Genomic DNA, 25,590 nt, shown 5'->3' on the forward strand with positions numbered 1-25,590 from the left:
GGTTGCTGTGAACGCAACCTTAACTCGATGTTTATATTTTGTCAGTTGGCCTCGCATAGATAAAAGTTAATTTCATTGTTATGAAATTATTCCTCAAATCGGCTGTTTATTATGAAGATTTGGCAATAATATATAAGGTAAAAAGGGTTTTATTGCATTTATTATCAGTCTATTTAATAATTTGAATCTTTTCACGTATGTCAGTGGTTATTGCTCCTAGGCTGAGGCTAGCCTACCTACAGTATATACGTCACTTAAGACACGAGAAATAAAATACTTAATGAACAATTGGCTTTAACAGACAATCTTCCGCCCCTATTAGTACGTTAAAGGAGGTTTGACCTTGTGTGTATATATATATATATATATATATATATATATATATATATCTATATATATATATATATATATATATATATATATATATATATATATATATATATATTATATATATATATATATATATATATATATATATATATATATATATATATATATATTATATATATATATATATATATATATATATATATATATATATATATATATATATATATTATATATATATATATATATATATATATATATATATATATATATATATATATATATATATATATATATATATATATATATACACACATATACATACATACATACATACATACATACACACACACACATTTATACACATACATATATATACATACAGGCAGTCCCTGGTTATTGGTGATCCGGTTTTACGGCACTTGTCTAGCGACGAAAATCGGCAATTTTTGGCGCCGATAAATGCTGATTTCTGCTTATCGGCACTGATCATTGGGTATTGGTGCCGATACATTTCACTGAAAATCGCTGATTTTTGGTTATCGGAAATTTTCGATTATCGTTACGCCATCAGAACAGAACCCCGCTGATAAACGGGGACTGCCTGTATTATATATATATATATATATATATATATATATATATATATATATATATATATATATATATATATATGTATGTATTTATGTATATGTATAATTTTAAAGAGAAATCTGAAAGGTTCTTATACCTGTATATATTGCAACAAAGGAAACTTCTTCCCAACCAGTCTCACCAGCCTTAAATAATACTCCCCCTTGACTTGGGACCACCTTGATGTGGTGAGGGGGCTCTTGAACCCCAGGAATTTGTTCTAGTTTAAATCCAAGAGTCCCATATATCATTATATACTTTTTGGATTAATTTTTTGTGCAATATCCCACTTTTGCTAAAATTTATTGGACCTGATAAATAGGAAAAGATTTTGTAGCTCGGAATGGGAACTGTTGTAGGACCATCAACTACCCAATAATGTTGGGACCTTAGAGATATTAGATTGATACCTCAAAGGCAGAGCTATTTTGCAGGGCTGACCACAGATTCCATGGGGGTTTAGTTCTGGGGATAGGGCTCTCAGGCATTCTATCCCAGCTTGCCCATAATATGATTGGGGTGGTGATGATAAGTATTCTCGTAATACCTTTGGTTTTAGGAAGCGGGTTTGGCTTACACCTGTTGTGCCATCCCTTGTAGGGTAGGGTAGGGACGCAAACACTTGGGAGTCGATTCTCACTTTTCCATTGGTGTAAGAATAAACTCCACGAAAGGTTGATGATATCTTTTTAAGGTTTTCAGGATTATTTATTTATTTAAAAAAAATTTTTTTTTACTTCAATCTTATGACAAAATAAAATACTCCTTGGCCCTTTGATAGTAGTGACTCTGCACAGTTGACAAACGCTGGAACCCTCTGACAACCTTTCTTTAAAAAAATAAAAACTTATGTAATTACACTGGAACATTATGCTCTAGTACAAAAATCCAAAAGACCCAACCTTGACTAACTTCAACTCCCTCTTTGGGAGTAGAAGTTGGTCAAGGTTTCTAACCATGGAAATGGAACAACAAATTTCAGCCCTAAACTTTTCCAACTTTAAGAAAACATCCAATGGCAGAAATGTCATTCAGACAAATAAAAGTAAAGACGTGGCTTATAGAAGACAACAAAGAACCAATCTGAAGACTATTTATCCTTAAAAAGTATAGATATTGTGAATGTAAAAGTATAGAAGCATGACACTATGAACAGCACTCAAGGTAATATTGTACTTCCTGAAAATAATGACGAACCAGTCGATAAGAATATGCTGTTGGACTCTCTTAAAGCGAGATATCCCAAAGTCGAAGATTGTGAGGCATATATAATACCAAGTAAACAGAATAATAAAGTATTAAGAATTGCAGATATAAAATTTGAAGGTCAAGATCTAAAAATTTTGGGCCAAAATAGAGAACTGAGACCTTATGTTCCAAAGCCACTACAATGTCAAAATTGTAAAATATGGGCACACAAAGAAAAACTGTCGAAATGAACCTGTGTGTGATTATTGTAGATCTGACGAACATGACACACAATGGAAATATAGTGAGCCAAAGTGTGCAAACTGTGGGCAAGATCGTGACTCAAGGTCCAAATAATGTATGTACTATATATACAATACAGAAATGTTAAGAAACTTACAAGAAAGAACTGGGATACATATGTTAGATTTAGATTGGAACTTGAAAGTGACAGAATTAAAGATCCATGTAAGAAACTTACTTATTCTTCAATACCAATAACCAGTAATTAAACAAAAATGGGACACAACTAGAAGTAACGGAGCACAAAAAAGTAAGTCTCAAGAAGAAATTAATGCTGTAGGGAAAAAAACTAAAATGATAAAGAATAAAGTAACAGATACAAATGGTTTGGATAATATTTTATCAGATTCATTTAAAATATTATTGCAAATAGGAGCACAGGAAGATACTACCACAGAAGTAAGAGAGGAAAGTCGTGATGGGATGGATTTTAAAGATAAAAAGAGACCTTTGGAAAGAACATCACCCAAAACGAAGAAACCAACTATAATTAGAGAAACATCGGTCCAAAGACAAATTTAAAAAAAAAACAAAACGAAAATAAGAATATATCTTTTATCTCCTAAAATAATAATAAAAGCCTATGGATGCAGATATCCCAAACACTGAAGAAAACAATAATATAAGAATGATTATGTCAACAAGAAGAATAAAACAAAAAATATGGTATAAGAGCAAATGGATGTAATGACATGAAAACATTGTAATGATTGTTTTGTTGAATAATAATAAAAAACATAACAAAAGATGGTTTAACAAACATTACAAGTAATTTTATGAAATATAGGAAAAAAGAAACCATTGATTTAAGCATCCATGAAAAAGGTTACATTTGCATTGAGCACTTAATATATATTATAAATATAAACAAATGAATGTCGTGAGTAAATGAGAAAGAATCCAAGTTTATAATACAAAAAATGAAAGCAGAATTCGACTGATGTAACATATTTTCAGTAGCTATATTATACAATGTAACGTAATTGGTCTACAGACCAGATTACACCTAGGAAAAGTACAACGGTTATTAAAAGAATGTGAACCAATGATATTAAGTTTACATGTCATCTAAACTGTGTCAGCAATAGTAAATACACCTGAGCATCAAGATCATGAGAGGAAGAAGGAAATTTAGGTACTGCCATATATGTATCTAACAAAGCAGTTTATGACAAAGTATCTGTAAACATCGCTGACTTGCAAATATCAGATATTAAAATCTGAATAAAAAAGATAATTATGTAATTTACAATTTATACAACCAACCTAATAAAAATTACGATATCGATAAACTTAAAGAATTACTTAACAATGCCAAAGAACCAACATTAATAGTAGGTGATTTTAATGCTCACAACCCAGTGTGGGACTATTGCTGTTCAAACTCAAATAGAGCAGGAAGTAAAGCAGAAGAATTTGTGGATTCAAATGACATGTGCTTTATAAATGATGACGAAGTCAGCACGTATTATTAAAAAAACACATGGAACGTTTTCCTCATTAACCTTTACTCTGTGTGCTTCCAGTATAGTAGACAGGCTAGATTGGAATACAGTTGATGACTTGCACACCAGTGATCATTTCCCAATATTTAATTTTCTTATATTACAAAACAGTCCAGCAAAACATGTCCCTCAATATAACATTCATACAAAAGATTGGGAGCGATATGAAATGCACACTGGGAATGTCCCACCATTTGAATATTTAAAAGACCATAATGACACTAATAAATTTTTTGTAGATTTCATTAAGAATGCTGCTGATAAAGCAATACCAAAAACAAAACCCCATCCAACAAAACACAAAAGCTCCATGGTGGTCTGTGAAGCTAACAGAATTAATAAATATAAAACACTCAACAGGGAGACGATCAGATAATTTGAATAAAAGATTCAATAAAATGAATAAAACATTACCAATATTAGAAGGAACTTTACAGAAAATGATTACTAGAAACTGATACATTAAAACCTCTCTACAACAAATTATCTGCGAAATTTAAAATGGAAGTAATTCAAGGAAGAATCTTTTTATGGAGAAAATATGTGTCAGATCTCTCTAATAATACTCTCATACAAAAAATTGGGCAAAAATTCAGGAAAATAAATGTTGCCCATGTTAAACCACCTAGACATGCCATACTAAAAGATGGAAAAAATTACTTGACCCTAAAGAAATAAGTAATGTAATAGGAGAAAACTTGGCAAATGTAAGTAGTGATAAAAATTTAGATGAACACTTCCGCACAAAGAAAAATAGTATAGAATTAATAACAAGTTTTGAAACAGTAGAAGATATAAATTATAATAGAAAATTTAATATGGAAGAGTTGAAATTTGCTCTGTTGAATAGCAGTATATCTGCTCCTAGAGGTTACAATATTTGCTTTGAGATGTTCTACCACTTAGCACCTGTGGCAAAGTCATACTTATTACTGTTTTGTTATCATTCATGGCTTTGGAATTTATTTCCTGATGAATGGCCTAAAGCTATAATAATTCCTGTCCCCGAACATGGAAAGGATCCTAGTAATGTAAATAATTACAGACCAATTTCTTTAACAAGTTGATTGTGCAAATTACTAGAGAAAATGGTAAATGCTCGACCAACATGGCACTTTCGAGAAAATAAAATTTTGAGTCCCACTCAGTTCGGGTCACAATGTAATAGATCTGGAAAAGATTTTCTCTCTAACTTAGAAGACCATATACATAGAGGATCTGAACAAAAACAAATTACTATAGCCGTCTTTTTTGACATTGAAAAGGCATACGATAACACTTGGTGGAATGCTATATTAAAAAAGTTGCATAAAAACAGCATCCATGGACATTTACCCAGGTCAAGCACATTTCCAGTTGAAAATGATGTTCCACAAGGCAGCGCCCTTAGTGGCACACTGTTCACTTTAGAATCAGTAAATTACCTATTGGATTAAAAGTAACATCTCGGATGATTTTGCCAAAAGCATCTGGCATAAAAATAAGAATAATCAATAATAAAGCATAATAAAAACAGATTAATGGGCCTCATCTGTAGGCTTTAAATTTTCCATGTTTTATAAAGATGAAAAGAGGAAAAAAGGTGAAGAAATAGATTTCAAAATCAGAAACCATTGTATACCAATTGACCAAACAGCAAAATTGTTGGGATTAGTATTTGATACTCACTTAAACTGCAAAGCCCTCATAACATACATGAAATCAAAATGTAAAAGAGCATTAAATCTAATTAAAAAACTATCAAACACTACTTGGGGAACCAATAGACATACTCTTACTATACTGTATAAAGCAGCAGTAATGTTTGTCATTGATTATGGAAGTGAAATATATGGCTCGGCATCAGATGCAATGCTGAAAAAATGTTAGACCCAGTTCACAATGAAGGCCTTAGAATATGTTCAGGAGCCTTTAGACCACCACAAACCTCATCTTTACAGGTTGAATGTGGTGAACTCTCTCTCTCTCTCTCTCTCTCTCTCTCTCTCTCTCTCTCTCTCTCTCTCTCTCTCTCTCTCTCCCCATAGAGAGCTAGTAACAATGGAGAATGCTCTGAGAATTCAGACAAGCGATTTTCCAACCAAATAATTGTTTGAATTAAGAGATGTATTTATAACCAGTCATCCTCCACTTTCCCAATTAGAGCTAGATGATTGTTTGAGCCGCTGAATATGAATGTAAGTTACCTTCAGTAGTAAAATTACCTACCCCTTGGATAATGAATAAAATAAGAATTTGCACACACTTAAAATAATTATCAAACAGTTACTTGGATACTCCAGAACGCCATAGACAACATACAATAGACCATATAAGCCGAAAAGGTGCACATTACGCAATATACAAAAATGGATCTAAATCAGAACGCGGAGTAGGATACGCTGCAGTATCCCAGACAAAACTTAAAAATTCTCTACCTAATAATGCTTCAATATTCACAGCAGAGCTGTGCGCAATTGCTTCAGCCCTAAAATAATTAAAGAAACATCACTCAATAATTTTGTGTATTTTAGTGTCTTGATAAGTGTTATATAAACTATTCAGAGTTACAAACCAAAAAACGATATTTTACAACAAATTAAATTACTTCAATAAATTATATGATAATGGGGGAAATGTAGAAATATGTTAGATCCCTGCCCTTGTAGGGATCAAAGGAAATGAAGAGGCTGAGAAAGCAGCCAAAGAAGCAACCCATATGACAAGATCAAGCGTAAGTATCCCTTTTATTGATTATGTTACACACGTAAAGGTGGGCATTATAAGTAAATGGCAACATATATGGAATGAAGAACCTTTGAATAATATATTACACAATTAAAACCTGATGTTGTAAAGTGGAGTTCATCATATCAGGGAGATAGACATGCACAAGTAATTCTGACATGTCTCCATATAGGTCATACTCGTCTGAAAGATGGACACTTAATGAGCAGCCCACGTGGCCCTGCTCTCAAGTGCTCAGAGTGCAAGGTGATGATAACGGTCAGACTTGTGTGAGTGCCCAAAGTATGACCAACAGCGACTGTCAACTTTTGGAAATAAATTGATAAAGAAAATTTTGTCAGAATCTTTTGCATTTTCAGCCGTTCCGATAAGTAAATAACAAAAGCATGAAAACTATTAGTGTTTATTGAACTTTAAAAACAACAAAATTTTAAAATGTTGCTTAACTTTTTCTGAATTTTTGTATACCTTTTTAGACTGTATGTACGGAAACATGCGTAAATGTGTTTGTGTGTATGTATGTTCCAGTATGAGAGCATGAACCTTTGTGCAGTTTTTAATTAATTTTCATTCATTTATTATCATACTGAAAGACCTATCTGGTCCCAGTGCTTGGCCTTATGCCTATACCTGGTATTTTGTTCTAACCCTTTGGGTCAGCCCTATGAGAGCTGAAAGTCAGCTCAGTGGTCTGGCTAAACTACTCTAATAATAATAACAACAACAACGTAAGAGATATGAGAATAAAATTCATTTTACTCACTTTAAAATGAAGAACTGTGGATATTACTCGCCCTTTCACCAATTCTCTCCCTCCCTCTGTATATGGGTAAGCTCTTAACACTTCCTTTGTTCAAAGGTGCTGCCTTCAAAGATATAAATCCTTGCTGGAGGTGGACAATTGGCAAAAGAGGAAAACAAAAGAGAAAGTGCCAGGCCCACAGCAGCTGAACATGTGCCCTGCCACCATGACACCTGGGAAGGTGACCTCACCATGCGGGCTTGCGGGGCTGACCCCACGTGCGTGACCCTGTAGAAAACAGCGGGTATTGACTGCAATGTTGCCTATAAGGATGCCCAGGCATAATTCCCCGAAGCTACATAAGGGCCATGCACTGGCAGTTAGGTCTGAGAAGTGCCCAGAACTTAACCCAGGACACTTGCTGCCCTTCCCTTTTGCCTGTCCCTTGTACTCCCTCCACGTGCTTGTCCTCAAGTACCTTTTGTAAGTGGCATCCCTTCAATTTCATCCTTCCATTGCTGATGCCCTATCGGACAAGGACACCGTCATCCTGACGAAGGTAATATACTGGAATAAGGTTTCTTTTAGTCAGTCACGATCATGTTTATTCCTGTCTGATTTTATTTTGTGTTCCATTGTGTGAGTACCCTCAGTGAATTTGTGTTAAAGTGTCAAGTGTTAATGTAGTTGTGCATTAGTGTTTGTAACTGAGTTGCTGGGCACCAATCTGTGCATTCCCTGTTCCCTTAGAGTGCGTTATTGTTTCTTGTAAGTAGCCGTCTTGCATCTCATTGTAGATTGGCCTTGACTGTGGAACCAAGTCTGGCTCTTTCCCATGTGCAGTGGATGCCACGCCCTATTCTACCCCTCTACGATGTTCCTTTCGTGAAGACATCGTCGGCATAGAATATTTATTCGGATTTGTAATCCATTCATTTAGCAAATTCACTGACCCTTAATGAGAGACTGCCGTTAACAATAGTCACATGGCTTTTCTTTTGGATAGAATATTCTTTCTCATGCTGCCTGTAGATTTGCGACACAACGCCAGAGTTATCAAATTGAACAAGGGGGCTCTCGAACGAGGGGAAATCATTCCCCCCTGTTTGACTCTAAATGTCTCTCTCTGTCCTCTTTTTCTTCTGTTCCTGTTTTACTTCTTCCTCCAGCTTATTTTACAATTCTCTTCCATCTTCCTATCCACCCGCTATGACTACCGCTTCTATATATGTATATGTATGTGTATGTATGTATATGTGTATGTGTGTATATATATATGTATATGTATATATGTGTATGTATATATGTATATATATGTATATTTTCCAACTTTTTGGCTTACATTGTGTGGATATTTCCACCTTCATTAAATTTCCTGTCTTTGTGAAAGGAAAGGGCATCATACCTTGGATTGGGGTTCATGTTCGAAGCTAAATGTGGGAACTGTGATGGGGGGCATCACCCAATCCGATGATGTTTGGACCAGAAGGGTGTTAGTATGATGTCATATTGACACCCTGAAGGCGGAACTATAGATGAGATCAGCCCGTGGATTCCAGGGGTGGGCTGTTATTAGGGGTAGGACTCCCGGCATATTTTCCGGTATGCCCACCAACATAGTCAATAAAAGTATTGACAATGTAAATGTAAAAGTAAAGAAGCATGACACTATGAACAGCATTCAGGGTACTATTGTACTTCCTGAAAATAATGACGAACCAGTTGATAAAAATATGCTGTTGGACTCTCATAAAATGAGATATACCATGCTGTTGGACTCTCATAAAATGAGATATACCAAAGTCCAAGATTGTGAGGTATATATAATACCAAGTAAACAAAATAATAAAGTATTAAGAATTGCAAAAATAAAATTTGAGGGTCAAGATTTACCTAAAAAGAAAAAAAAAAAAAAAATCGGAACCAAAATAGAGAACTGAGACCTTATGTTCCCAAGTCACTACAATGTCCAAATTGTAGTAAATATGGATACACAAAGGAAAAACTGTCGTGATGAACCTGTATGTGCACATTGTGGATCTGACGAACATGCCACACAATGGAAATGTAGTGAGCCAAAATGTGTAAACTGTGGACAGGATGATCATGCAAGGTCCAAGGAGTGTGTGCACTACATATACAATACAGACTTGAAAATGTTACAAGAACGAACAGGGATGTCTATAAAAGAGGCTAAGTTGGAATTAAAAGTGAGAAGAATGCAAGATCCATCTAAGAAATATACATATTCTTCAATAACAGGAACCAGTAAGGAAACAAAAATACATAGAAATAGAAGTAACGAAGCAAAGAAAAGTAAATCACAAGAAGAAATTAATGGCCAAGGGAAAAAAATTAAAATGGTAAAGAATAAAGAAACTGTTACAAATGATATGGATAACATTTTATCAAATTCATTTGAAATATTAATGGAAATTGGAACACAGGAGGACGCTACTACTGAAGTAACAGAGGAGGGACCTGATAGACTGGAAATAAAAGATAAAAAAAGGCCATTGGAAAGAACACCCAAAACAAAGAAACCAACAATTGTTAGAGAAAAATCGGTCAAATCAAAGATAAAAGATATGAAGAAAGAACAAAAACAAAAACAAGAATATACCATTATCTCCAAAAATAATAGTCAAACCAATGGATACTGATATCCAAAATACCGAAGAAGTGGAAGACAATCGTACCTTAGACAATATTGAATACTTAATAATGCCAAGGAACCTACATTAATAGTAGGTGATTTTAATGCCCACAACCCAATGTGGGAGTGCAATTGTACAGACTCAAATAGAGCAGGAAGTAAAAAGAAGAATTCATGGATTCATATGACATGTGCTGCATAAATGGTAAAGGAATCAACACATTTTTCAAAAACACATGGAACATTTTCCTCAATTGACTTAACTCTATGTACAACAAACATAGTAGATAGATTAGATTGGAATACAGTTGACGACTTGCATACAAGTGACCATTTCCCAATATTAATTTCATTATTACATTGGAATACAGTTGATGACTTGCATACAAGTGACCATTTTCCAATATTAATTTCATTATTACAAAATAACCCCACCAAGCATGTCCCTCAATATAACACTTGTAAAGCAGATTGGGAGCGATATGAATTTCACAAAAGGAATATCCCACCATTTGAATATTTAAAAGACCATAATAAAACTAATAAATTTCTTGTTGATTTCATTGCAAATGCAGCTGATAAAGCTATACCAAAATCCAAATCTCATCCAACAAAACACAAAGTCCCATGGTGGTCTGAAAAACTAACAGAATTAATAAAAGCAAAACACCAAATTGGAAGACGATTAGATAATCTGAATAGAAAATTCAGTAAAATAAACAAAACATTACTGATATTGGAAGGAACCTTACAAAAGCTGACTATATTATTATTAGAAATTAGTACATTAAAACCTCTATATAATAAAATATCTGCAAAATTTAAAAGAGAAGTAATTCAAAGAAGAATCATTTCATGGAAGAAATATGTATCAGATCTCTCTAATAATACTCCCATACAAAAAATATGGGAAAAATTCAGGAAAATAAATGGTAACCAGTTTAAACCACCTAGACATGTCATAATAAAGGATGGGAAAAGAATGCTTGATCCCAAAGAAATAAGTAATGTAATAGGTAAAAATTTAGCAAAAGTAAGTAGCGACAAAAATTTAGATGAGCACTTCCGAACAAGAAAAAATAATATAGAGTTAATAACAATAAATTTTGAAACTGTAGAAGATATTTATTATAATAGAAAATTTATTATGGAAGAATTAGAATTTGCTCTGTTGAACAGCAATAAATCTGCCCCTGGAGGTGACAGTATTTGTTTTGAAATGATCTGCCATTTAGCACCTTTGGCAAAGACATACTTATTAGAGTTTTATAACCACTTAAGGCTTCGAAATTTATTTCCTAATGAATGGCGTAAAGTTATAATTATTCCTATCCCCAAACCAGGAAAAGATCCCAGTAATGTAAACAATTACAGACCAATTTCTTTAACTAGTTGTCCATGCAAATTACTAGAAAAAATGGTAAATGCTCGACTAACATGGCACATTCGAGAAAACAAAATTTTGACTCCCACTCACTTTGGGTCGCAATGTAACAGATCGACATTGGATTCTCTATCTAACTTGGAAGACCACATACGAAGAGGATTTGAGCGAAAACAAATTACTATAGCAGTGTTTTTTGACATTGAAAAGGCATATGATACTACATGGAGGTATGCAATATTAAAAATGTTACATAAAAATAACATCCGTGGACATTTACCTAAGTTTATCGAAAACTTTTTGACAAATCGCACTTTTCAAGTGAGAATCGATGTATTATCAGTTACAATTCCACTTGAAAATGGTGTTCCACAAAGAAGCGTCCTTAGTGGCACACTGTTTACTTTAGCAATAAATGATATCAGTAATAATATACCTATTGGAATTAAAAGTAACTTGTACATGGATGATTTCACCATATGTTATTCAGCATCTCGCATGTTTTAATCTCGCATAAAACATGCAGAGCGTATCATTAATAAAACTATAGTAAAGATAGATGAATGGGCCTCATCTTTAGGCTTCAAAATTTCTATGCAAAAGACTCGAGCAGTAATGTTTTATAAAAATAGAAAGTGGAAAAAAGGTGAAGAAATAGATTTAAAAATCAGAAATCTTTCCATACCAATTGGTCAAACAGCAAAATTTTTGGGTTTAGTATTTGATACTCACTTGAACTGGAAAGCCCACATAACATACGTGAAATCAAAATGTAAAAGAGCATTAAACCTAATTAAAAAACTATCGAACACTACTTGGGGAGCCAATAGACATACCCTTACTTTACTATATAAAGCAACAGTGCTGTCTATCATTGATTATGGAAGCGAAATATGTGGCTCGGCATCAGACGCAACGCTGAAAACGGTAGACCCAGTACATAATGAAAGTCTAAGAATATATTCAGGAGCTTTTCGATCATCATCAACATCTTTACAAGTTGAATGTGGTGAACTGCCTCTGTCTCTCCAGAGAGAGCTAGTAACAATGAAGAGTGCTCTGAGAATTCAGACAAATGATTCTCCAACCAAAAAATTATTTGGATTAAGAGATGTGTTTATAAATAATCATCCACCTCCTTTCCCAATTAGAGCTGGGAGATTGTTTGAGTTGCTAAATATAAATATACAATTTCCTTTAATATTACCCCTCCTTGGACAATGAATAAAATGAGAATTTGTACACACTTGAAATATTTATCAAAAAGTCATTCATATACTCCAGAATACCATAGACAACACACAGTAGAACATATAATCCGAAAAGGTCCACATTATGCAATATACACCGACAGATCTAAGTCACAATATGGAGTGGGATATGCTGCAGTGTCCCAAGACAAAACCTATCAGTTCTCTCTACCAGATAATGCCTCAGTATTTACAGCTGAGTTATGTGCAATAGTGTCAGCCATAAAAATAATTAGAGAAGTCTCATGTAATAATTTTGTGATTTATAGCGACTCCAGAAGCATCATAGAAGCCATTCAAAGCTATAATAAAAAAAGCAATATTGTACAACATATAAAGTTTTCACTCCATAGATTGTATAATAAGGGAAAAAATATTGAAATATGTTGGATCCCTGCCCATGTAGGGATTAAGGGAAATGAAGAGGCTGATAAAGCAGCTAAAGAGGCGGTCCACATGACAAGAGCAAGTGTAGACATCCCTATTAGTGACTTTACAAGATATATAAAAACAGTCATTGTAAAAAAATGGCAAAATATATGGAACGAAGAACCTGAAAATAATAAATTAAAACAGATAAAACCCAGTGTTGAAAAATGGAGTTCGTCATATCAGAGAGAGACACGCACAAGTAATCCTGACGCGTCTTTGAATAGGCCATACTCGTTTGACACATGGACACTTAATGAACAGTCCATGTGGCCCTCCTCCCAAATGCCCAGATTGCAATGTGTTGACAACAGTTAAGCATGTACTGTGTGAATGTCCAAAATATAACCTGCAGCGATTATCAAATTTTGGAAATAGACCAATAAAAGAAATTTTGTCAGAATCTTCAACATTCTCAATAGTACCCATTTTAATGTTCATGAAAAGCTGCGAGTTAATTGGTAAAATATAAAAATTCAGTCAATCAGTATAATGAATTTTAAAACAAGTAAAATTTATGATTTTACTTAATTTATTTTGAATTTTAATATACCCTTTTAGTGAGTATATATGGAAGCAAGAGTATAAATGTATTTATTGTGTGTGTTCCGGTATGAAGTGTATGCCTTTTTTACAACTTCTAATTTCATTTTCATTTTCGTTCATTCATCATTGTCGAGTGACCTATTAGGCTCCCAGTGCTAGGCTTTTAGCCTAAACTTGTCATTTATCCTAATCCTTCAAGGCCAGCCCTATGAGAGCTGATAGTCAGCTCAGTGGTCTGGTTAAACTATTTTAATAATAATAATAATAATAATAATAATAATAATAATAATAATAATAATAATAATAATAATAATCTGTCTTCTGTTTAGGGCAATATACAGCACTTCCTACAATGGGAGGCATGCTAGAATTGATTCCAAAGAGTGATGACGTAATGACAGACCACCACTTGCAGCCATGACCGCTGGAGTGCAAGATCTCTTTCACAGCCTCATTATAAACTCTCTCAGCTTTTTCACAGACAACCTGAGCTTGACTTCTAAGCACTCCACAAAAAGTCTGATCAATTGTTCCTCGGTAAAAGATATGCTTCTTCTTTTCAATGGTTTTATTTTTAATATACATTAATAAGCTAATTACTGATGGTTAGGATAGTGAAATAGGAAAGGACTGTTAGATTTCACTTGCGAGTAAACTTTTTGTGTGTTTAACCCGAGGGAGCTTAATTCAAAGTTAAAAGTGTATTTGCTTGTTGCTTGTAGGGACTATAGTATTTTTTTCTCTTTTGGTAGCTTTCTATATATGCTGGTTAGAGTAATTGGGTCAGTTGTTGGCGAAACTCCTCAAATTTTTCCCAGCTACCCTTGGAAGCATATCCCAGTCCTGAGAAATCGACAGTAGTTAACCTTGATTCTTACTGACACGTCGTGATAACTTGGGAAGTGGATGAAATGTTGAAAACTGGCTTCATGTATGGTGAAGGCACATTTTGACTGTTCTCTCTTGACTGAAATATCTAGGAGGGTCAATTTACCATGTTTTTTCCCATTCAGTTTTCACTTTAATAGTTGGCAGTAGCATATTTATTCTCTTAAAAATACACTGAAATCTCCACAGCTTGTGTCCTATAATGTAAGATAATGTCAAAATCCACGTATCTAAGCTAGATTATGTTTGGAGATCAAATGAACGGTAGTATTTGTTTTGTTGTTGTTCACCAGAATTTGGTAAGTAGGGCTTCTATCCGACAGCCGAATTTTTGTTTATAAAAAAAGTAAAATTAGAACAAAACGGAGTCGTCCTGGTGGCGTAAAGCTGTTAAAGCTTTTGAAACCTCCTTGGGAGCGGATTCTTGTTGTTTTGCTCCCAAACATTAAAAGAAGCACCGTTTATCTTTAACATTGTTTTTGTTGTAGCCATTTATAGTGCAGCAGATAATTGCATATTTCATAAGAATCGTTCAGATAGTGAAACAAGCATGAAATTTTGCACAAGTGCTCTTTAAAGTTCCCTCTATCAGAAAAGGGCGCTGGCCACGCAAAAAATTTAATATGGCGGCCAAATTCCAAGATGGCGGCCAGTATCGACAGATTTTGGCTAATTTTTCACTAGAATGGCATGTATTTGCTTCTAGCAATATGGTAAAGCTCTTCCATACTATTTCTTGTGAATATTATGTTTCTGTAGCTTCCCAGTACAGTTTACCTTTAAATATGGGGTCTATATGGCTGCCAAGAAAAGGTAGAAACAATAATTATAATGAGAAATAATGCCCGTTCAACAATTATCGTTTTAAGCATGGATCTTGGTTTCTGTGGTTTTAGATCCTAATGAGGCCATCTCTTTCGAATAACTCATCAATTTTGAAGGAAAATTAATAAATGTAAAAGAGTGTATGTCTGCACACAACCAGGGCACACTGGTGACATCACTGCTGTGTAACTCAGCATGGGGTTCAGTGCCAGCTAATCCAGCTTTACTAATCCTGTAGTCTTAGACTAGTAGTTGTAGTATAGTTTAGTTTAGTGTCCCAAATGCTTTCTAACAGCCCCAGACCAGCTATAGTTAGATAGCCGCACCTGAATAGACAGGATGTGCCAGCGGGGAGAGCCGAGCCAAGGGTATGGGGCCTGTACATGATGGTTCATGTACTTACCCGGATGGTGTACAGATCACACGGGACTTAAATGGCACTGGATGAATGATCGGGCTAGGTGTAGGGAGACCGAACCCAGTTGAATCCCATACAGGAATGTGTGCTTTGTTTAAGGTGGTAAAAGGATAACCCTCGGCCTTAATCAAAAGTGAAATCATGGCAGAATGTGATGCCAATCCAATATTGAGCAGTAGAAAAACAAACTGGAGTTTGTGTTGTCTTTTGTCAGAAGGACAAAAGAGGTGAGCACTTGACATCACCTCAAGTCATCATGTCCTAGACCATGATGGGTACACAATGCTGGCAAGGAACATTCCCATGTTCAGTGAAATTAATGAAATGCCACTGATAATGGATCCAGCAAGGCTGGATGAAGGTGATGGCATAGAGGCCACTCTCAGGAAAAATGCAGCAAAATACCATGTGAACTGTCGCTTGTTGTTTAACAACACTAAACTGGACCGTGCAAGAAAGCGACAATCCAATGACCAGACCAGCAACACTGAGACTAGTCGCAAAACTGCGCCGAACCAGTCATGACAATGAAGTTTGCATTTTCTGTGAGAAAGTGGCACCTGCATCTGATCTCAGACAGGCTAGTACTAAGGGCCTTGACTTGAAATTGCGTGAATGTGCAGAGATACTTAGTGATGGCAAGCTCCTTGCTAAGTTGACTGGTGGGGATGTCATTGCACAGGAGTTTAAGTATCACCATGCCTGTCTTTGTGCCCTCTACAACAGAAAAAGGTCCTACCTGAGGAGCCTTGAGAAAGACCAAGGTAGCACTGAGTCAGAATCAGATGTGTATCCACTAGTTCTGTCAGAACTGATGACATACATTGTTGAAAACAACCTTTGTTCAGATGATCCAGTCACATTTCGGCTGGCAGATATTTGCCACCTCTACCAACAACGTCTGGAACAATTAGGTGTAGAGTCACCAAGTGTAAATTCCACGAGACTCAAAGACAAACTTCTGGCAGAAATTCCAGAACTTGAGGCTCATAAATCTGGCAGAGATGTATTACTTGCATTTCAAAAGGATGTGGGAAAAGCACTTGCTCAATCATCTGATCTTTCAGAGGCAGTTATCATTGCTAAAGCAGCAAATATTCTCAGAAAGTCTATACTTGATCATCAGTCACGGTTTGATGGCACATTTTCTGAGGCTTGTGTACGAAATTCTGTGCCTCCTCCCTGCTCCAGTTTGTAGGGATGGTTGAGCATGGGGCTGACATCAAGTCACAGTTACGATTTGGAGCATCAAAGTCAGACCAGGCCATTGCACAGCTCATGCAGTTCAACTGCTACTCCCGATACAAAGAGGGAGCAACAACTCATAGACACTCCAAAGACAGAGAAACACCATTCCCAGTCTACATGGGACTCTCAGTCTATGCCAAAACTAGGAAGAGAAACCTGGTTGAAATGCTACATCAGTATGGCCTCAGTATCTCTTATGACAGAGTACTGGAGGTCTCTGCACAGTTAGGAGATGCCACAGTTAGCAAATATGTGGAGGAGGGTGTGGTCTGTCCCCAGTACTGCGAAAAGGGTTGTTCACCACTGCAGTGATGGACAACATCGACCACAACCCATCTGCAACTACTGCCACTACCTCCTTCCATGGAACTAGCATCTCCATATTTCAGCACCCCACCGAGGAGAACACTGGACAGGAAAGACAGCAACTAAAGTTTGCACCTGAGAAAGTGAGGTCGGTGCCTGAATTGCCGGACACATTCACAAACATCTCACCAGCTTCCTTTCAAACAAAGAACCCTGTGCCACCAAACACTGCAATACCAAAGCCACCCACAGATATCTTGGGGCCACAGCTTGCACTGGAGTATCAGTGGCTAGACAAGGTCATAGTCACCCAGGAAATAGACGATGCAGTGAATCTGACGTGGTCAGCTCATCACGCTTCAATGAAGAGAAGCCCAGAATTTGAAGTAACCATAACTTCATTGCTTCCTCTCCTGCGTGATCAGGCTCATTCTGTTGCTACGATCAAACACGTGATGCAGAAAGTGCAGGATGTCACTGATTTTCTGAACCCTGGCCAGATACCCATAATCACAGCTGATCAGCCAATCTATGCCGTAGCAAAGCAGGTGCAATGGCAGTGGCCTGATCAGTATGGCGAAGACAAGTATCTGGTAATGTTTGGTGGTCTGCACATTGAGATGGCAGCAATGACATCTCTTGGTACTCTTCTTCATGGCAGTGGTTGGACAGGAGCTCTGGTGGAGGCAGGAGTTGCTTCATCTGGAACTGCAGAATCCTTCCTGTCAGCTGCAAGTGTAACCAGGACACGGCAGATGCACCAGGTTACAGCCTCTAGTTTGTACAAACTCCTGAGGACAGCATACACTGACTACTGTGCTGAGAAAGCAAACAACAATGAGCAGGCATTAGAGTTTGAGGAGTGGTGTGACCTTCGAAGACAGCAGAGTCCACAGTTCCACTTCTGGCACATGGTGTTGTCTATGGAACTTGTGATATTCCTACTGATCAGGTCCTTCCGTGAGGCCAATTTTGTCCTCTACTGCCAGGCATTGCATGAGCTGATACCCTACTTCTTTTCCAACAATAATACAAACTATGCTCGTTGGCTGCCTATTCACCTCAGGGACATGCTTACCCTAGAGAGTTCACACCCAGAGTTGCACAAGGAGTTCAAGGCTGGCAACTTTGTTGTGCACAAGACCAGTCGCCAGTTCTCAGCAATGGCTCTTGACCAAGCTCATGAGCAGACCAATGCCTTTATAAAGGCTGATGGCGGAGCCATTGGGCTGACTGAAGATCCGTCAGCACTCAGAAGATGGATGGTGGCTGGCCCAGAGATCATCCGCTTGGTGTCTGCATACGAAACAGAGGTTCAAAGTAAGGAGTCTAATGAGCAGACAACACACCATGAACAAACACCTCATGCGCAGAAGACATTCTTGGAGAGAGTCAGCAAGCTGTCATTGGCTTTGCAACACTTGGGAAGTCCTTTTCAGGAAGAGAGCCAGGATCTGTATTCCATTGACAACAAAGACATTGCCCACCCCAGCTCAGCAGAACTTCTACAGACACACCTTGACAGAGGCCGCACTAAATTTCAGAAGTTTTCAGACTCTTTGGCAAACAATGCAGTCTCCTTCTATGAGCCGATAAAGAAGAACAGAACTGACTTCTTCAGGCAAGAAGCTGCTCCTGTAGAACAGTCAAAGCAGAAACTTCTGAAGGAGGATTGCCAGCTTTTCTCAAAGCTATTTATATCCTGTCAGAGCCGTGAATGTGATCTGCAGGAATTCTTCCAGCACGAGAATCAAACATTCCCAGCTTCCCTTAGTGAGGGTGGTAGGCTGTACACATGTCAGAAGTCTCAGCTGACCTCGGTCCTGGAGAGTCATGTTACACTAGAAGACAAAGAACCAAAGACTGATGTCCTCATTGTAGATGGATCAGCTTTGGTCCATGCCTTGCCACCAAAGAAAGGAAAGACCTTTGAGGGCTATGCACTTTGCAACTTCTTGCCTGTGATACAATCCTATAGCAGCAAGTACACATCATCACATCTTGTATTTGATGTATACAATACATCCAGCCTCAAAGCTGAGACCAGGCTCAACGTGGTCAAGGAGGAAGGCGCAAGGTGACAGACAAGAACACAATTCCATCCAACTGGCGCAATTTCCTAAGACACGATGCCAACAAGACAGAGTTGTTCCAGTTCCTGGCAGACAAAGTTGCCCAGATGTCTGCCACAAATGTTGTCATTGCCACGAAAGGGTCTGCTGTCCTCAGCACTCATGAGGCTAGTCTTCAGGGACTGGAAAAGTGCTCTCATGAGGAAGCTGACACCGCATCTTTCTCCATGCCAAATATGCCACAGAACATGGAGCCAAGACCATCACGGTTAAAGCAAATGACACAGATGTTCTTGTCGTTGCAGTCAGTGCTTTCTCCACTCTCCACAATCTAGGGCTAGAGAAGCTATGGGTGGCATTTGGCCAAGGCCAGAGCCTGCGCTGGATTGCTGTGCATGACCTGTGCAACTCTCTGGGCCAGGAGAAGGTGAATGGCATGCTCTTCTTCCATGCGTTCACAGGCTGTGATACAGTGTCAGCCTTCCGGAGCAAGGGCAAGAAGACCGCCTGGCAGACATGGAACATCTTTCCAGAGGCCTCCACTGTGTTCTCCAAACTGAGTCACTACCCTCTCAGAGTGGAAGAGAGTGACCTGAAGGTCCTGGAGAGTTTTGTCATACTTATGTATGAAAGATCCAGCACTGCTGGCACTGTGGATGAGGCTAGACTTGATATGTTTGCCAGAAAACAAAGGGCATATGAGGCCATTCCACCAACCAGGGAGCTCTCCTCCAACACACCAAGCGTGCTGCGTACCAGGCTGGTTGTGTGTGGGGGCAGGCCACCAGTGTCAGCCACAGCCAGAGAACCCTGCTGAGTGGGGATGGCAAAAGTCTGGTGAAGCATGGCAAGTCCTCTGGACAACCAACTCGCCCTTAGCCAAGAGTTGCCAACAGCTTACCAAATGTGGATGCAAAGCAGGCTGTCGGAAAGGTGCAAGTGCTACAAGCTGGGTCTTCCTGCACAGCTCTGTGCACTTGCAAATGTGAAGTCTAGATAAATATTGCCCTCTCTTCAGTAAATAATCTAGCTTGAGCATCCAACATGTCATGCTATGCCTACCTTCTTATCCTCGAATTTTTTCAAAGGTGTAGGTTGAGAGACCTATACATAGATTGGTTGCGTTTAGTCCGTATTTCTCTTCTTTTCTTTTTATGGTTACAGTCTTAGACACAATGTTGTATGTGACCATACCATTACTATTTCAGTTGAAAATAGCATATTAGTTAAACTGTCTGATCACATGAATATACCATTAAATAAAAACAGTTGGTCTCTATGTCTGCTAGCGCTGTGGATAGAAAAAAAAAACTTTTATGGCAACCATTTTGTACGCCATCTTGGTTACAATTCATTTAGTAAGGGTTTTCAATAAAATGTGTGGTATGGAACATTTTTATAACCTAAAAGTCGAGGTTTAAAAAAAAAAAACTGGCATATTCCATCCAATAGATGCTCCCAAACCAGTGAATCTCAACATAGATGGCGGCCATTTTGAAAAATAGCCGCCATCTTGGATTTTCAGGTGGCCAGCGCCCTTTTCTAAGAGAGCGTAGTCTTAGGAATGTTTGTGCCAAATTTCATGCTTGTTTCACTATCTGAACGATTTTTACAGCAATCTGCTGCACTATTAAGGGAACTCGAACGCATTTAAGTTGTTAGGACTAGGAGAAAGGAAAAAGAGCCAGCATTAAAGGGAGTTACTCTTCCAGAGATAGGAATGGAATGAACTGATGCTAAGGTCTTGTAACTTTCTCCTCTGTTTCAATGCATCATGTAAATATCATTTATTACTTATTGTGCTCAATTGTTCAAACAGGTATTTAAGAATATTTTGAAATTAATTGAACTAACATATCCCTAATGATAGTTACAGAAGCTTTGAAATAGCTCAAGATTTAGATACAACTCTTTGCTAGCTGTGTGTTCTAAAAATCGTAACCTGAACTCACAGGAACACAGGAAATTGAAACAAAAAGTACGAATCTTGGCCAGCTTTGTTATTTTCAAGGGGACTCTTCATTTGCCTCCCCTATCTTTTAGAATAGACTGTTGGAACAGTTTTTATTTGTATATTCATTGATTTCTATATGTATTTTATTTTTTTAGGGAAAGACTGAAAGGAAATCTTATGTGGAGCATGAGAACGATGGTGATTTAACATATTCCTATATGACCAGATTTTGGTCTTCAGTTAAGGAAGGACCTATAGTTGCCCTTTCATTTCCTAATATAATTTATATATTCGAGAAAATAGCGTATACTTTAAAAGAAGTTTCTTACGACGAATAAAATTGCTGACAGAAAATGAGTCATATAAATTTGTTCAACATTACCTTGTCATGACTTTAGTCCAGAAAGCAGTTGAGGCAGCGAACATAGTTGCCTGAAGGGGGAAGACCTCATGTGCCGTAACTGTGCTGAGAACAGGGTCAAGAGCCTTCCATTCCTCTTCAAACTCCTTCATCGCTGTCTGAAGTGGATATTTTATGACGAAAGGATACAGCAATAAAACTAAATGTCCAAAATTCAATTAAGTATCCGCAGGATTAGATGAAGACAGTATGCATATACTTACTTGTTGCCTATAATCGTGTTTTTCTTTTTTCTGAAAGATACTTTGACATTGATATATGTAACTGTAAAACAATTGTTTCTTTTTATTTTGCTTAGACGGGGCATTGTGAAATTTTAAAGTAAATATAATGAACTATTTTTATTGCTCATATTCTTTTTGGACTTACCAGAGTTCCTTTGATAATGGTGTGAATATTTTTCCATTTCACTGTCTCATGTTTTATGTGAAGAGCGTGTTGAGAATGGAGGAGGAGGTGAAGGGTGATATCTGTGCTTAGGAGCAGCGACTCCAATGACCCTAGATCTCCCAGTTGGAACACATCCTTCCTAACATAGTCGACTACTGGAATTGTAGAGGCCTCCCAGTCTTGAATAACCTGTTAGTTGAAGAATGGAAGACCTTTGACACAGTGGTTAATTTCGATCGTAAAATAAATGGGAACAATTACTTCTCATTCTTATCAAGTAGATATTTCCAAGCGAGATATTATTGAGACAATCTGAAGCCCTATGGAATACATTATATATACAGCTAAGACGAGGAAAGGTTCAGGAGGCAACGTAAAAAGGTGCTACGGATCCGATAGTTGGGCAGTTAATCTTGACATTTACTGTAATTCTCTCAAGACAGTATGTTTACAATACAAATGATGGAGCCCCATCGAAATCTAGGGTTAGTACAAACGTAAAATATAAAATCACTTGCAAGATAGAAAACTGTATCTCTCCATTAAAACTACATATTAACCAGAACATCCCTGAAAAGGAGGGTAAGCAATCGTAAACCTCAGTGAGCAATATTCAGCAATATTCTCAAAATCACAACCTGCTGCGACTTTTCTAAGATGTAATAGAAAACAGAATTGATTAACATACAGAACTAACACCAAAACGACATCATTAGAAGACGTGTTTATAGATATCTTCAAACTATCCCTAAACAACCAATGGCAAAATGACTGGTTCTACCTGCTAGAAAGAAAATTACTTCTCAGTAAGACAAATTCATTAGACGACCTAATCCCCGGTAAGAAAGAGGAAGCATGTCAAGATTGTTACACTAACTTTGTTAAACATTGCTGTAGATGGTGCTAAAGACGAAAGCGTGCACGTCACGACAAGTAAATTAACGCGGAAATAATTAATTGTTTTTTATATAAAGAAATATAAACTGAATAACATTTTATCTTCACAACCTAACGATCAGTGAATCTTTTTTTTAGAAAATTGGAAAAGAATGAAGTTATGACAGTCTAGTCAGAGTTGGATATTGTGTATATACTCTTGTATGTAGATATGTATATATATATATATATATATATATATATATATATATATATATATATATATATATATATATATATATATATATATATATGTGTGTGTGTGTGTGTGTGTGTGTGTGTGTGTGTGTGTTTGTGTGTGTGTAATTGCATGCGTGCGTGCTTATGTGGCGCTTGCTATTTAGGCAGTTTTGTAAAAAATAATTTTTCATGTGTATATGAAAGATATAATAATCATAGTGATAATGACAATTGTAAATGGAAATATGTACTATTTGAATAATTTCTGTAGCAGTGAAGAACCCAGAAATGGAGTGAGAACAAGATGCTTGTATATGAAGGTGGCGTAATTAAGGTGGCTATCCATTACCGTTTTCTGGCACGTTTATTTAATTCAAGGGCAATGAAGTTGTCATATATTTTTGTTCTGATATCCTGTTAAAGAGTTATTTGTTTGTAAAAACTTTTGTACTGTGTGTAACATGCTTTACCTCGTGTTCGAGGTTAGAGGTTCGTGCATGAGTTTGCGTGCTTTCACAGCGACGCGGGTGTAGTTGATTTTGATTACTTATCACTCTAACCTTTGAGACAGACATCCAAGTACACTACTATCTAGTAAAGGATAAAACGTAATATGCCTTTCGATGGATCCTTGGTAGCTCCCTTTGATATTTTCTCTCATACAATTCTTGTTGAAATCAATGGCATTACTTGCTTCAGTTATCTTTTTATCTTGACTTTGGATCATTCTATACTACTTGTCTTCAGGCAAGCTTCTCAGGAATAAAGAAAAGTTATCCACATTTCTTTCCATCTACTTAGTGTAGTCGATGGACCGTTTCCTTGCTCATCAGTGATATCTTCAGGATTAAATTACAAATTGGCATTCACAATTCTTATTACTGCCTGCAGACTTACCTGCTGTGCCTCAAATTTGAAACATGACGTCATTGGGGTGCTGAATTTCTACTGGTCTGTGGGTCTCGTTGTCTTGCTTGTGTTCCACAGGACACGCCTTATGCCGCTGGGTGCAACAAAGGGCTTGATTCCCATCTCGGGCCGATAATCTTGATTACTCTGCTGCTGGTAGCCGTGTTCAGGGGATGTTCTGTTGCTCATTTCTGCTTTCGGATTCTCAGAGATGTCTTGTGGTTTCCTCGAAGAAGGGAGGAAGTAGTCTGTGTTCCTTTGTATGATTAATGCAGGCTGTTGTTGATGTAGACTCAGCTTCTACTATATGTAATCTATGGAACTGGAGATCTCTGTGCACGATCTTTGTGGTTTCTAACAGTTCTTCCAGTGTTGGTATACAGTCGCCTATGTAATGTAATGCTGGAATACATCTTTCTACGGGGCAGTGCTATTCCACATTACAAAGGTGCTGACTAGGTTCTGGTGGCAGTAGACACAGAGAAATACACTTACTAGGATTCGTAGGTGTTGTCATGGCCTTGACCTCATCCTTGAACTGGTTGTGATATGCGGCTTTGTAATGCAGTGTGATGTTTCGTGGTGAGGTGGGTGTCATCCTGGTGTGTTGGCATACACATCCAACTGCCTTTGTATGCAACTTTCTATTAGGTTGCTGATGTATCTGTTATTAGTTAGGGGCTCCCTAACACATTGGAGCTCCGCATGAGTAGCTTCCCATGAGGAACATGCGTAATTGCACGTTTCACGTAGGCAGCTACCACAAAGTGTTTGTAAGTATCAGGGCACTCCCCACCGGCATTAAGGCACCTGCCCACATTAGTTGCTTTTGGTGCATGGTAGTATTGTGCCTGTCTTCTTTCTTCTCCACATTTACATCCAAGAAGGGAAGCGGGCCATCAACACCATACTGATTAGTGTAGTTTAGGCTATAGTTCCTCTTCAATGCATACTGTAGGTGGGTGGCTTTTTCGTCAGTGTCGATGGCAATGAAGATATTATCTCTATATCGGGGATATATCTTCCGTTTCAGATCGGAATTGAAGTTCTTTCTTTGACATTTGCCACGTATATAATGGAAAATCCGCCAGAGGGGGGCGGGATCCCATAGCGACACCTTCTACATTTGAAAGAGGTATGTCAATTTGTAATTTAGTCCTGAAAACGTCGCCTGTCGACTATAATAAATAAAAGGAAAGAAATGTGAATAATTTTTCCATATTCCTGAGAAGCCTTCCTGAAGAGAAGAAGTAAGGATTGATCCCAAGTCTAGGTAAAGAGATAGTCTCTGCAAATAATGCCATTGACTGTATATATATATATATATATATATATATATATATATATATATAT

General features: G+C 37.1%; 1 protein-coding gene across 1 annotated transcript in view; it reads right to left on the reverse strand.

Moving 5' to 3' along the window:
• The window catches only part of LOC136827724 (dynein axonemal heavy chain 6-like), a 126,495-nt gene that overhangs the window by 49,903 nt on the left and 51,002 nt on the right, over positions 1-25,590 (reverse strand). Inside the window, exons 11-12 of the mRNA XM_067085187.1 lie at positions 22,192-22,401; positions 21,784-21,920 (exon numbers count right to left, since the gene is read on the reverse strand). Coding sequence (XP_066941288.1) covers positions 21,784-21,920; positions 22,192-22,401 — 347 coding nt within the window. The remainder of the gene's footprint in view (positions 1-21,783; positions 21,921-22,191; positions 22,402-25,590) is intronic.

Source organism: Macrobrachium rosenbergii, chromosome 42 (assembly GCF_040412425.1).
Source record: "Macrobrachium rosenbergii isolate ZJJX-2024 chromosome 42, ASM4041242v1, whole genome shotgun sequence".
Classification (NCBI taxonomy): Eukaryota; Metazoa; Arthropoda; class Malacostraca; order Decapoda; family Palaemonidae; genus Macrobrachium; species Macrobrachium rosenbergii.